This window comes from Aythya ferina (genome assembly GCF_964211825.1).
Source record: "Aythya ferina genome assembly, chromosome: 3".
NCBI classification, from domain to species: domain Eukaryota; kingdom Metazoa; phylum Chordata; class Aves; order Anseriformes; family Anatidae; genus Aythya; species Aythya ferina.
The window spans coordinates 65455244-65470169 of record NC_140298.1 but is presented as its reverse complement, the minus strand read 5'-3'; the positions used below and the strand labels follow the sequence as shown (position 1 = coordinate 65470169).

Here is a 14926-nt window from a genome sequence, read left to right as displayed (position 1 = left end):
AACTGTATGCACACTCTGCACACAAATGCTGTATGCATGACCCATGGACTTAAGTACAATTCAAGATACACCAGGCTCAGGTCTTCAGCTTAGCTTTCCCACACCTACATAGCAGCAATATAGCTAAGAGCAATCAAGTTGCCTTACCGTTTGTTTAGGCTGAGACGGATGTGTGAGAACTCAAGCCTCGCTTCAGTGTTTAAAGTACCTGAGAATTATGCAGGCATCATGATAGGAGAGATTCATGAATATGTATGTATCTCAACTAAGATATATCAGCATGCTTCAAAAAGTCCCTCTACAAAAACAAACTAAAACCAAAAACCCCCAAACAGCAGAAACTGGGGAATAATGACAATTCAAGACATTACACTACCAGGGTGGAAGACTGCACAACATAAATCTAGAATTATGATCTAAAATAAGGATTGCTTGGGCATTTCTTTTGCTTGCAAATAAAGAAAAAATTAATTAGATTTTTTTTCTTTTAATAAAAATTAGTAAATTATCAATCCAAAATTAGCAAAACATTTTCCAATGGAAAATGTAATCAACATTAGATGCTACAGAGCATTTGATAATGTGAAGTCTATGAACGATAAAGCACACTTAGTGAATCAGCGCTGTTGTCAGAAACCTCCATTTTGTCATGTTATCATAAATGTCTTAGATATAGATATTACCTAATTGGTGGCAGGGGGTAAGATTGTTCCTCTCCTTTTTTTTTTTTTTTTTTTCCCTGACATGCCTTTGATCAAAAGCTCTTTGTAAAAATACCATACACATGATTGAAACAATTTGTTATAGAAATCTTTTTGAGATCTATCAACAAATTAAACTAACTGCTCAGCTGGTTGGTCTGAAAGAAAGAGAATGTATCTTAAATTAAAATTAACTTTTTTTTTTTTTTTTCTCCTGGAGACAACTGAGAGGAAATTCCTTAAAGATATCAGGGAATATAAAAGTCAGTGCTGGCTGGAAATTAATCTGACCCCAGTGCACTGCAAATCATCTTTGACAAGATAAATTAAATCAGTACAGTCTTCTTTGGTACCTCACAGGCTATAAATAGGCCTCGGTACAAATATGGGCCAAGTAAATCATATTTTTATCCAAATACAATGCTCATTGATATCTATTAATATTTTCATATTAATTATATGTTACGGGCCCCACATGTGTTAAGAGGAAATATAAAAATGTATATCTTGAACTCCAAAAATCTGATATACTTTTGGAATATCTAGAGAAAAGGGCAGCTTTAAAAAGCCCTAACAATAAAACCAGCATCCATAGAGGCTGTTTCATCCAAGAAAAAAAACAAAAAAACAAAAACAAAAACAAACAAACAAAAAAAAACTAAAGACAATCCTAACAAGTTAAAACTGTACATCATTATTACACAACAATAATACATGACAGCTAGGACCCACGTATTTCCTGAATTTATTCTAAACTAAGCTAAACTAAATTCATAACTGAACAACTGAAAGCAGCAAGAAAAAAAAAAGTCACTGTTACAACAAACAAAGAACTCTGCCGCACCCTGGGACTCAAAAAAAACTAACATTAGAAAGAACAGAAGGGTCAAGCATTATTCCCTTCACATCTGTATTATAGCATAGGAGGTCAAATGTGACAAAATACCCCAGCTACCAAAGGTAGCAAGGATATGTGTGGTTTTAAGGAAAACTTCTCTAACTACGCTGCTTTTACTTTTACAATAGATATTTTTAAAATTGCTCCGTTGTATGTAGAACAAACATGTATTTGATAGAATTAATTTAGACCCTGTAAGATATCACACTCTTTATGCACAGTACCTTGTTGACCTCTGCTAAAAAGGCTTACACAACAACTCAAGGTTGATTACTTGCATGGACTGTAACTCTGTGGAACAAACAAGGCAGATAAATTATTACGCTGATCTTTTCAGGCCGCAAATCTGCCTACAGATATGCCGTGTCTGGGCAAACCTGCTAAATAAATACAGAGCCTTATATGATGTGAGCTACAGTCGTCCCACAGATCTCCACGCTGATTCCAAACCTTACAATGAGACCACTTCAAAAACATTTACAGAACTATCACTATAACTCTGTCTACCAATACACATTCTGCCCCTTATTCACTACCCCTCCTCCCTACCTTATTCCTAACCTCCATAATTGCAAATCTTTACACTGGGTCTCACTTCCTCTTGATTTTCACACCAGCACAGATTCAGTTACCCTACCTCAGTACACTACTCAGAGAACAACAGACCTCTCACATTATTTGAGTAACTATTTATTGATCATCATCTCCATAGGACTTTTACTGATACATGTATATTAATAACAGAAAAATTTGGCAGCAATGTTTGCTCACTGGCTTTTGTTGTTGCTTTTTGTTTGTTTTACTAATTCATTAACAATCTGTTCCTAAATGCTTGACTATGGCTTGCATATCAAGGACTAGATCCAAAGCGCTATTAATGTTATGTCTATTCACTGATTGCTTCCACTTCAGTGACCTGCAGATCAAAAAGCATTTAGATGGTGCCAAGGGAAAAGCTACTAATATCACAGGCTGTTCCACATAAGTCTTCATTCTTTATGACCTAAATTGGGCACATAACTGCACCTTTCTTGCAGTCCTCTCATGTCCCTACCTCACCTGCACTACAATACTCGGCTCCATATTTTATTTTCCTAACTTCTTTACTGCAATGGTCTCTTTAGTCCAATTTCTGTCAAAGAGCATGTAAGCAACAAATAAATGCTCACACCGACTGATTTTGTTATGGGGGCATTAAATATATTGTATGACTATCAATTTTGGACCTGAGTCTTCTTTCTTATTATAGTACCCCCTTCCCATGCCTGCTTGACAGCTGCTGGGCCAAATGGTTTTGCAGCTTATTTGGCTTCTCACATGTCCTGTTTCTTCAAAGACCATCTATCCCATTACATTCCATGTCTATTTTCTCAGAAAAATTTGATTTTTCCCTACATTCTTGAAAACAGAACTGACACAAATTGCAGTCCTCTACCAGCTACTTTAATTTCATAATCATTTTAATATGCACAAATTAATACCACATTACTGTCTTAACATATATTTTGAAGGCTTCCCTGAGGCTACATTCAAAGAACAGACTCTCTGTAAGATGCAAAGCCTTCAAGTACATCCTGAGGCTCTTAACATGAGATCCTGCATGCCTATGGTACTCAGCAGCTCAGTGTGCTGCCAAGCACACTCAGCAGACTGTTCAAAGGCAATTATGCTGGTGGAAGGCAAAGGCACACAGAGAGCATTGTGCTGACATGCACTTCCATGCCCAATTGTTGCACAGATAAAGCTAAACCACCCTATTCAGAAACAATACTGAAATATTACAAAGAAAAATAAATGGTTCTGTAGAACCAGTATTACTATTTTTTATAAAGCTTTTCACTGCTAAATATCAAAGCTATGTTCTTGTTACCATCATGAACCATCTCCTACACGAGCCAAGCACAAAACATGGTTTTATTGCATTCATATTTTTTTTTCCTTCATAATGACAGCTCTAATGTTGATATTACTATTAGCATTATGGGTATGAGGCCAGCAGATAAAAAGGTGCCACTGTAATTCAGCCTACCCATTCAGCGAGAGGTAGCTGTGCCGTGGAATATACGTCAATATTCTGTAGTGAACAGTTAAGCAACTGAATGCTTCACAGTACTCACGATCACCAACAGGGAAATGCTTTACATTTGGTAAACTGCAGAAGAAGAAAGCAAATTCTCTGGTGAAGGCTGGACTCAAACTCCTGTGTGCTGATACTAATTGATGGAGCACCCTTGTTTTTGAGACTGAAATGGATAAAAGGGATGGAGGACAAAGCACCTACCAAAATGTAATACCCATATTACCCTCAGAATTCAGGTCTCCTGAAATCCAGTTTACTGCCACTTAGGCTACACCAGGTATTTCACTAATGCTCTCCTACTGAAATTAGGCTTAGAACAAAGGTTTACCAAACAGAAATGACTAATAATCAGGAAGAAAAGCCTCACCTGAATGAGATAGTGAGAACATAAACTGAGAAGCTCCAGCAGCTGCAAATGACTCCCAGCTGCTAGTACATCCTGTATCACCCCTGGCTCCAAAAGGATCTGTAAAGAAGAAAAATAAAAGGTTTGTCATGTAGAACTGTAGAAAACACTACAGGCCTTTGGTACTTCAGACATTTCATTCAACTTAAAGAACAAAATAGAAGCACACAGAAAAATCTTTGCAGGATAGGGACAGAATTTTTAGAGTACGTTTGATTAGCAAGCAGATTTTCCTGCAAGAGTTCATAAGCCAGACTACACCCTCATGCTTTAAAATGAAATGCATATTAGTTATTTAAAAAGGAGGCTTTTCAAAACAGCAGAACATCCTTTTATTGTATGTATGTATGCTCTACCTGGTTATTTCCATATATGCTGATAAATCAGACCAAAGTAACTGACAAGTCTCCAGAATTAATATTATTCATGCCTGTAAAAATATACAGATTAGAAACACCCTTCCCATTCTGCATGGTACACCACTTCATAATTTTCCTAACCACTCTCTCCATTTTACAGAGCAAGGCTGTGAAGGCACAGAGTGTGCATGCTGCTGGGGAAGTGCCAGAAAGGGCTTAGAAACCAAGACTGATTATCCTGTCACTTGTTCACATGAAACTCCTACTCATTTCAATTAAAATCACACACAGGCAGCAGCCAGGATAATTGGGCCTCAGCTCCTAGCCTGCCGTCTTGAGGTCAGCTTGTTAGAACATCCCTCTCAGGACACAAAATCTTTGGGAATATAGACACCGGTCAATCTCTTTTATTAGCAAGCACATAACAAACTATCTAAACCAATATTATTTAAGGGTAACTGGTGTAGCATCCAAGAAAAATCAGAAAAAGTTGAGAAATATTAATTTTTCAAAGATATTCCATTTATTCAGAGTTTTATGCTTCTTGCGTTTCCCCTGACAGCTTTGGTTTCACACCACACGAGGTCAGTCTCTCACTGTTCCAAAGGGAAGTAAAGCTTTTTTCTGATCACTTTTCTTCTGCCCATACAATTTAGTTTTAACTCACAGTATCACAGTGTGTCTCAAACACAGTGAAATATGGAGGCTGGCACACAAAAAGGAAAGACACCTATCTGTGTCTTTTGCAGCTACAGTTTTTTCATTTCCATCAAAACCAACATACATTTCTTCAAGCAAAAAAAAAAAAAAAAAAAAAAAAAAAAAAAAAAAACAAGTGATCCCCAACATAATGGACATTTTAGGAACAAGAAATGATTCTTGTTTATATCAAGGACATATTTACTTGGCAGTATATGGCATGCTTAAAGTTTGTGCAAATCACTATGTATTTATACTAAGTTTTAGGCAAACATACAGGTAATTTACATGCAGCGTAACAATTTCTTTACCTAGCCAGACAGACATGTAAAGATGTTAATGCAAATAAGAATCAAGCCCACCGCTATCCAGGTTTTTGGCTGACGCTAATTAGGTTGCTATGCATGATGAGAGGTAGTTGAAGGGAAAGACAGAAATGATGTCAGTTACAAAAATATCTTCAATAGGTACATTTAAAAAATTGTGCAGCACTGTAAATTATTTTCAAGTGAGAACTCAAGGTCGGACTGACAAAACACACTGTTTTAGACCTTGCAATGTTTGTTATTCAGACATCATATACACCAAGCAACTTCTGTCACTTGAACTGATGCTGTATTACTTATTAAATGCCAGCCACTGTCTTTAGTATTGTTAAAGACATGATATGAAGAGAAACAGAACACTAAGCAGATTACTACCTGTAAGGCATAGACAAACTGTATTTAACTGTGATAGCAGTAGCGTATTTTAAAGCTACAGCAATCCATTTATAAATAATACTAGTAGCATTATGAGATGAGAAGTAGGACCAGGGGCAAGGAGGATAACTGGTTACTTACTTAGAGGTGATCTGCTCAAAGTCAGCCACAAAGTTCTTTTCAAGGTGGCAGAACGCTTTTTTTTTTTTTCCAGTTTCTTACAGGTTTTATACATCATGCAAGATGTATTCCACTGAGGTAACATATTCAACCTTTGTATTTTCCAAGAAAACTGAAGAAAGGCTATTTTGTCTCTTCCCATATTTCACCTTAGGTTGACCTATGTGAATTTTTATTCAATACTCATTTGGATATAGGCAAAGATGTTAATTAACCACCAGCAAACTGATGCTGGGCAGACCCATGGGAAAAAATAAAACAGTAGGCAAAGAAGAAACAAAAATTGCAAGCCCTCCTTCTACTGAAACTGGGGCAATCCACAATTATTCCACGCCTCAATTTCTATTAATACAATTACTACATTTCATTTAATCACCAGTATAGCTGTTAGTTTTCTATATAGACTGTCCAGATGAATCTTAACAGTAAATGCACACGAATACCATCATTAGTACACCACAAGTATACAGTGACTGACTCTACTCTCTGTCTAACCTCAAAACAGCTCTGAGGTCTTCAGAGTGATGCTAATTAAAAATTAAGGAGAGGGCAACTAAGATCTACTTGGGATTTGCACCTTCAAAATGAATCACAAATTATTCCTGTGGAAACTTAAAAATAGAAAATAAAAACTTAGTCCTTTTCCTTACTCCATTCTCAACCCAAGTTGTGCAGCATAATTTTAAGGCCTAAACTAGGTTGGAGTAATTTGGAACCATTGACTTCAGATAAATCTTGCAATTAACACTAGCAAAGGATGTGCCTTTGTATGACACATGCCACCTTAAGACTGGTTTCTGTGCTGTTTGTGTATTAAGATTAATTAGATGCAATTCATGTATTGCACCTGGCTGCACCTTGCAATCAAACTTCTATTCAACCCTTGTTTCTGAGAGTTAATTTTCTTTATGCTGTCGACTTTCATCTGGCCCATTGATGCTATCCAAGGAAAAACAGCTTACACTTCTCCCTTTATGCTATGGCCAGACCTTGCAGGTAGCCTCAGCAGCTTACTTTCCAAAGCCCCTGGTGTGACATACTGTTCATTTTCAAACTGATCTCCTTTGTCAAGTAACTTTTCTCCTTCAACAAAATCACTGTGTTTAAACATGAATCCTGTTCTTAGACAGTCTTTATACCATCCATCCATCATCCCACAAATCCTTCAGGATTTGTGTATTATACCCAGTTCACCCCCTCTTGTGGTCAGATCCACAAATCAAGGGACAGAAGGGATGCTAAATTTGATGTTTCTTTGTAACAGAATTTTCACAGCATCAAGAAAGGCAGGTTACACAATTTCTTAGGCCCGTGTTTCTTAGAGATACTACATAAATCCATGTGGAAATGCATCCATTTATGCTTGGTTGATGTAACGAGGAAAACTGTCCTTCATATGTAAGAATTAGAAACTTTTACAAATGAAACCTGAGCTTCTGAAACACAATGCTGAGACAGGAGAGGTTGATTATAATGAATCCCACTGTCACAAACACACATGGCCCTGAACAACCCCTTTATGCATCCACCCTCTGGGCAGTAGTTCTAAACCTGTAATGCATTCCTCTCCCCTGAGATTTATGTTTTTCCTTCCCAACTCACCATGCATTCCCTCCAGACTCTGGGCAAGAATTGAGAAGATTAACTGGGATCACACATCTTGCCTCTCTCTTCCATCTGTTTTCCTTGGGACACTTCACTACACAAAGCAACTAGGGGGTGTGATTTCTTGGGCTAGGAGCAATACGAGAAGCACCATCCTTTCTCAAGGACAATGCTGGGACAACTAGTCATGTCTCACTTCCACGCTGCCCAGACTAAGAACTTTCTCCTACTTTTCTAATGCATTTTTTTTTTTTTTTTAATAACCAGCCAATGAGAATAAGCCTACAAAAAATTGTAGCAAAGAGGGCAGTAACAGGTGAAAGTGAGTGAGGTAGAAACCTCCCTAAGCTGTCCTTCCCAACAAACAAAACTTACAGCCTGAGGGAGAAGGTAAGGTCCTGGTTAACTACCACTTCCTATGGAGTTTCATAGGGTTTATATCTGCAAAGAACAATTAGATCGGTTCTCTGTATACTGCAGGCTGTTACACTGTAACAGTAAAGAAACATGTAATTTTGTGTCAGAAAATTCCAGAAAGTAAACTATATGGAATTTAACACAGGAAAAAAAATAAAATAAAATTCCTGACAGCCTGATGCAAGAGAAAATTCATTCCTGACTCCATGACTCCACTTGCAGTGATCACCATTTCAAGAGAGACAGGTATCTAACAAAAGCACCACTTGTTTCTCCCCTCCGGAGATCATTCTGTGTGCTTCAGAGCAATCGAAAAAAGTAACTTTTCTTTTAAAGCAATTTAGGCTGCATTTCACTCACAACTAGTTGGCACTTCTGCCTGTCTCTGCTCACTGGTGTTTTAGTTGAATTTTGTGCTCCCCTCATGTTGAGAAGTGGCTGCTTCAAAAAAACGTGAGTGGGGCAAGAATGTTCCAGTGCCCTGCAGGCAACTGCCCAAAGCCTAGGCATGTAATGTTTGATAATACTCACTGCAAAACCCAGATGTCTCATTAGCCAGTGACAGAAAGAATCATGACCAGCATTTCTCTGATACATATCATAGCATTTTTCCAGAAAACTCAATGGAAGTCTGTGTTAAATACATAGCATATGAACTAGGACTCCAAGCAAATTCACTTTTTCTTTGGTGAGGTGTTTCAATACTTTGATTACTTTCAGCTCTAGAAAAGCTGCTGTGTCCATACCTTGATACCTATCCAGAACAAATACCACGAAATGTTAAAGTTCCTTTTAAAAAACTGAATAAACTCAGTAATTATGGTCCATATTATTCTAAGCCTTTTGGACAATCTTTAACTAACTGAACTGAGACCTAGTAGCTGTTCCCTTAGTGCTAGGCACAGAAACAAGATTATCGTCCTGATAGCACTGGACACTTCCTTTTTGACTTCTAAGTATCAAATTTATATTTTTGGATTTGAAATCACATTGAAAATTATGTGATATAAATAAACATTTACAATAAGACATAGTCCTGCTGTAGATAAATTTTTCAAAGATCTTGTCATGTTGTGCCTGGTAGAAAAGAACAAGGATATTTGTAGTCACTGAGCAGTTTAATTGAACCTTAATTATTATTATTTTTTTTTTATTTTTATTTTTATTTTTTTTTTTTTTTTTGCCAAAAGGCAACCAGTAGAACTGCAACACACAGGAGGCCACTTACCCAGGCAAATCACCCACTCACAACACTGCCTTGCAACATACCTCATCCACAAGGTAGCTAGAAAGGATTAGCAGAATAAGAGGTGCTAAAATATTGACAGCCATATCCCCTCCATCTTAACTGAAAATGGCAAATAAAATACTGGTTAATCACTAGAAAAGCTGTCACTATCAAAGGAGGGAGATTCTGATGAGAGATGAAAGCTATGATTTTATGAAGGAATCAAAGCAGTTGTCAGGAGAAACAGTTGTACTTACAAATATTTATTTGCACTATTTCTTTACTACTAAGAACACCTTTCACTCTTCCACTTTTCTTGTTAAAGGATAAACTTAGCTGAAATATTTAAGCAAAAACAAACAAAAACAGAAAAAATGTCAAAACAAAAAACAATTTCACAAAGGAGTTATAAGATAATATTTAAACTAACTGTAGGTTCATGTGTATGAATTTAAAAAAATAAAAATAAAAAATCACCAGATGGTACTCCTATGAATTCATGAAACCTGGTTAGTAAAGTGATATAGTGATATGGCTGTTACAGAACCACATACTCAGTTTTCTGTTGGTGGTAGTGGTGGTTTTTTTCTTCTTCCTCCCCCCCCCCTTTTTTTTTTCTTTTTAAAGTGAATACAAGTTGGTAAATAAAGCCAAATTAATAGAACTTTTGTGGATAATGTGTTAAAGTAATTGAGAGCAACCCAAGCACATAAAATATCTGAAAACAACATGTAGTTCTACATTTGTAACTAGAATGATATATCGATATCACCTTTAATAAAGACTGTTTCTATGTTAACATTTGGTGAGTAAAAGAAAATTTGCTCATTTTTTTTTTTTTTTTAGTATGTAAGTAACAAAAACATGAAGTCACAAAAGTAAGTTAAGAGTTTAAAGACTATTTTCAAATTATTGTAAATGCAACTTTGTATGTAAATTTCAAGAAATGGAAACATTTCAACATTCTGTAGAAAGACTTGAAGGGTGCACTAATCTAGGACTATCTAAGATACCACAGCACAAGGAACACCAAAATTTGTTTTCGTAGAAATAGCTGAAAATAAAACAGCCCTTATACTAGGGCTACCCCTCTGATTCCTTCTTTTCTCCTTTGGTAATTTAGAATAATTTTATAACTTCAAGGAGACAACTTACTTTTTACAAAAGCAAAACACAATGGTTCAGAAAATGAAAAAAGAGAACTTCCAGCTAGAAAATAATAACTGGTCGGGAGAACTATGTATTAAGCCCATTAAGCTGCTGGTTTCCCAAATGGCCTTTGGAAAGTTATTTACATCAGAGAATGAAATGATTTTTGAACAAATAAAGTAAGATCAGTGATTACTTGATTTTGTAACGTATTTTGAGGTCCTCAAACACAATTCTACCTAAATGCAGAATATAATTTATTACCATAGATTAAAGACAGATGATAAAATTTAATTACAAAGAAGAGAGATCCGAGTCTGCAAAGCATTTCGGTATACATAGAACTCCAACTGTGTATTTGTATTTTTGTTGAATTAGAATCACAATCACCTGCTGCAAATTAAAGCCAATGTTCTCACATGATTTTTCTCTCTTGAAACTATACCACTGCTCCCGTCATGTGACTCAAAAGATGGTGTCACTTAAATAAAACGTTTAAAAAAAAAAAAAAAAAAAAAAAAAAAAAAAAAAAGATGTAGTTTGCTAGACCTGAATATGAGGAGGAATGCAAGAATCTCATCCAAAATGAGGAGTCTCAGAATTTCAGTTCAAGCCACTTATTCAGTCCCGCTAGACTTATATTTCCTAAGATTATTTTCAGCACTGAAACTTTTCAGAGGCCCAGAGATGGATGGTCTTCTGATCAAAAGCAGAAGACAAGTGATTCACCATCCAGCTAAAACAGCTTAATGATGAGTTATCCCATTCCTCCAAGTTAGATTATGCCTCTTGGTAACAAAAGAGTTAAAATCAAAATCAAAAACAAACAAGCAAACAAGTCAAAAAGAGCAGACAACTGTCCACAATTCTTTAACCCAGTAGTTAGATAGATGCTCTTAGATAGATGGAATTCTGAACTCCAAACCCTGCCCCAAGAGCTGTTTCATATCTAATACATTTCTGTTTTGATTATATCTCATCTACCTCCATTCCAACACACATTGTGTGGGAAGCAAGGGTGAGTAATGCAATTACTGAGATTGCTACCACTTTGAAGTATGAGAGAATGACCCTAAAGCCCTTTTATGAAGAAAGGACAGAGACAACTACAAAAGGAAAAGAACTGTATCACTGAATTGTGAATATGTGGTGGAGTACATGGTAAAATGCTTGATCCAATAGGGAATGTATTTAAGACACACTTTTCTTCAAACTTCAGTATTTCTTAATTTTTCAGCCTCACCCCAAAAGACTGAAGGAACTATCCATTAGACTACATTACAGTCTATCACAAAAGCTTTCTTCTTTTCAGGCAATGTAGATTCAACTCCTTCTAAGAAAAAGGGGCTAAGTAAGCCCCTTTCCTTCATTAGGACATTATGGGCATGCAGTAAGAGCACCAAAAAATGATCACGATCCTGCATTAGGAAAGACAGTTAGGACAGTCACATGTATTTCCAAAAGAAAAATCATGCCTGTAAATCCTGACAAGAACCTGGAATCTCATCTTTGTAGGCATTGGATTTGGGCACTGTGGATTAGCAAGAGAAAATGAACCAGATTTGAGGTTCCTCTCTCTGTTGGTGCAGAAAACAAGAAACCTCAGCATCCTCAAATTCATTATGGAATAAGAAACCATTGGCTGCATATCATAACACTGATTCACTAAATTAAACTTTTGCCTTGATCTTTTGCAATCACATATAACGTTCTGGGAAGAGCCTGTCAAAGGGAAAACACCCCTCCAAATAAGCCTACTGTATGCCTGTTTTAAGCTGATTGGCTGCTGAACAGCTGAGTAAGAAGAAAGGTCACTTTTGTCAAAGATTTCATTATTAGAGAACTACTGAGAGTCTAGCTGCATAGAACATGCTAATGAAATTGTATCCGTTTTTTGTCTCAACTTTACTCTTGAGAAAAAACAGATACAGCAACATCGCATTCTGCTACTATTCCTTTTGTTAGTTTTTATGCATTTGTATATCAACATTTCTTTTTTGTTATATGACAAGGGACCATAGTAATGCATTAATTCAGTTGGAATTCTTATATTATTTAAATCTAACTTCAGACTTATTACAATCTTTTCTTCTATTTAAAAATCAATTTTCCCTTATAAGCAAAAAATTTACAACAGTTATTACAATAAGGAACTGTCTGCCTCAGTACACAGGACGATAACATCAGTAATTTAAGTCCACAGTCACATTTCAAATAAAAAAAAAATAATAATGCAAGGATATAAGAGATGGGTATCAGATTGCAATATCACGCTAAAAATTTAATTTCTTAATGTTGATAATTTTAAACACCTGTAGGCATCAAATATTGCTATAATGCAATATTGAATATTTCCACCAGATGTCTCCAATACACTATTTTATACAGAAGGTTACATTTCAGTTAAAACACATTCAAATTGAATGCAGGTTTAGCAAAATACTAAGGATCAAGGATAGAAGGCACATATTATTTACGAGGCAGCCGGGGATACTATCCCAGCAACAAGGTGGGGTGGACTGTTGGTTTACAGAAAACAAATCTGTCCTTTTGTGGTTCCCAACATATTTTACACAGGTGTACTTAAGTTTCAATTTCGCTGAACAGTAGGGGAGCATACTTCTATTCACAGCACACAGAAATGGTCAGATACAAGTCCATTACAACCCATCCTTTCAAAATTGGCTTTAGAAAGTGTATTTTGAATACTTCCATTTAGCAATAAGACTTCTCTTTTCAGAATAAGAGTCTCAAATAACTTTGAGCATGGTACAGGTGCTCAACAGAACAGGAAACATTCACCTTTACCTATCAATACTTTCAAGTGAAAGAACACAAAACATAGATGACAAGCCATACACTGATACCTTCAGCCAATTCAGTAACATGGTATGGTATCTTTCTGTTTTTCTCTCTCTCTCTTTCTTTCACTCTCTTTTTAATATCAAAGGGAAAGATCTGAATAAGTTGTGTTTTCCATAATAGCAGAAACAAGAGAATTTCAAGGGTTAATCTCTAAGGCCAATTGTAAACCATCAAGTGTTTTTTGGTAAAACATAATAAATCCCTTATTTCTATTTAATTCCCTTTGAAAAAAATTAAGGCCCCATACTCATATCATAGTACAACCCAGCAATTCTTCTTAAATATAGATTTAAGCTTTTCTTTTCGAAATTAACTAATAAATTCAATTATTGTAGCAATAATTCTAGAAATCATGTGTTTATCTAGAACAAGAGTACAAAGCAAAAACATTGTATCTCCAAGCTGGGTGTAAGAAGTTCTCAACTCACTGAACTGATATGGCATCGTATAGCAATGCTGACCATGTATGCAGTGCATAGGCACAGCAGGACACATACATGTTCTCTTTGTGCTGTTTTGTTCTGTTTCATTTTGGAGGGGGCAATAGCGGTGAAAACAGGAGTATCATTTCACATTCTCCAATTCTCCAAAGTTTTGTTTTGACTTATACACTAGTAACATGCTATCATAAAACATGAAAAAAAAAAAAAAAAACTACCTATAAGCATTTACAAAGACACTTGGACTGCATCTGCCACAAAAGTAAAATTTTCCCTCAATTATAATTTTTCAAGCTCAGCGACAGTTTATAAATATTTATTTTTAGAAAAGCACCTAGTGTGTTTTTCCTCTTATTCAGCAGATAGATCAACTTACATTAATTTTTACGAACAACCAGACCACCATAAAAGGGGGGCCACCAACCAGCACCCCAGCCACCCCCCCCCCACACACACACACACACAGCAGTAATTAAAATAAGAACTGTTGAACCAAAAGACCTTGTACTGGGCAGTGTGAATAATTTCTTGCAGTTCTTTAAGGGTGACCTGTTTTTATTGCAAATTGCTTTAACTTTTCTCTCTTGGTTAGAAGAACTGTACAGTACCTGTCCAGTATATGCAAAGTCCAGGGCTTGTTTTAAACCTAGGCTTGTGACACCATGTAAATTCACCTCATCAGCTTCACTTTCAACCATGCAGAGACTAAACATTGCCTAGGAAAAGAAAAGAAATGTTATTAAGAATTAAAAATAACCCCAGTGAAGGTCCAGGAAGAATAGGACTCATTTTTCTATCTTCACTAACTCTTGTATTTCCTTGAAAAATAATTCTAAATAGCAACTGACTTGTGAGTTAGAGTGAGATCTATAACAAGCTTTCAATACATCCCCATAGCAATCAATATTGCAAACGAGTCCTCTTATCAATAAAGAAATACAGAAATTTGTTCTGAAAAAAATGAAACAAATCACTTGGGCCCATGAATATATACTTCCTAAGCAATTTAGGTGAAATCAAAGGGAACAGTCACACAATAAAGTATTGTTCAATATTGTAACACAAAAAATGGACTTAGGAAAAAAAATCCCTACAAACACCACTAACTAAAAACTATTATTATGAATAGTATCATTATATATAGGAAGGACAGTAAGCTATACACAATTACTTGTATAGGACAAAGAGGCAATTAAAA

General features: G+C 35.9%; 1 protein-coding gene across 16 annotated transcripts in view; it reads right to left on the bottom strand.

The window, feature by feature from the left end:
- The window catches only part of KLHL32 (kelch like family member 32), a 123421-nt gene that overhangs the window by 57242 nt on the left and 51253 nt on the right, over window positions 1–14926 (bottom strand). For 12 of the 16 annotated variants that reach the window (XR_014690667.1, XR_014690668.1, XR_014690669.1 and 9 more), the window contains 2 exons: window positions 14337–14444; window positions 4047–4145 (listed from right to left, as the gene is read on the bottom strand). The exons of 1 other annotated variant lie outside the window; for it this stretch is intronic. Coding sequence is in view for 11 of the 15 variants with exons in the window: in XM_084512314.1 (XP_084368440.1) it covers window positions 4047–4145; window positions 14337–14444 (207 nt within the window). In the remaining 4 variants the exon portion in view is untranslated. The remainder of the gene's footprint in view (window positions 1–4046; window positions 4146–14336; window positions 14445–14926) is intronic. 3 more of the 16 variants (XM_084512309.1, XM_084512319.1, XM_084512320.1) reach the window with 1 other exon arrangement.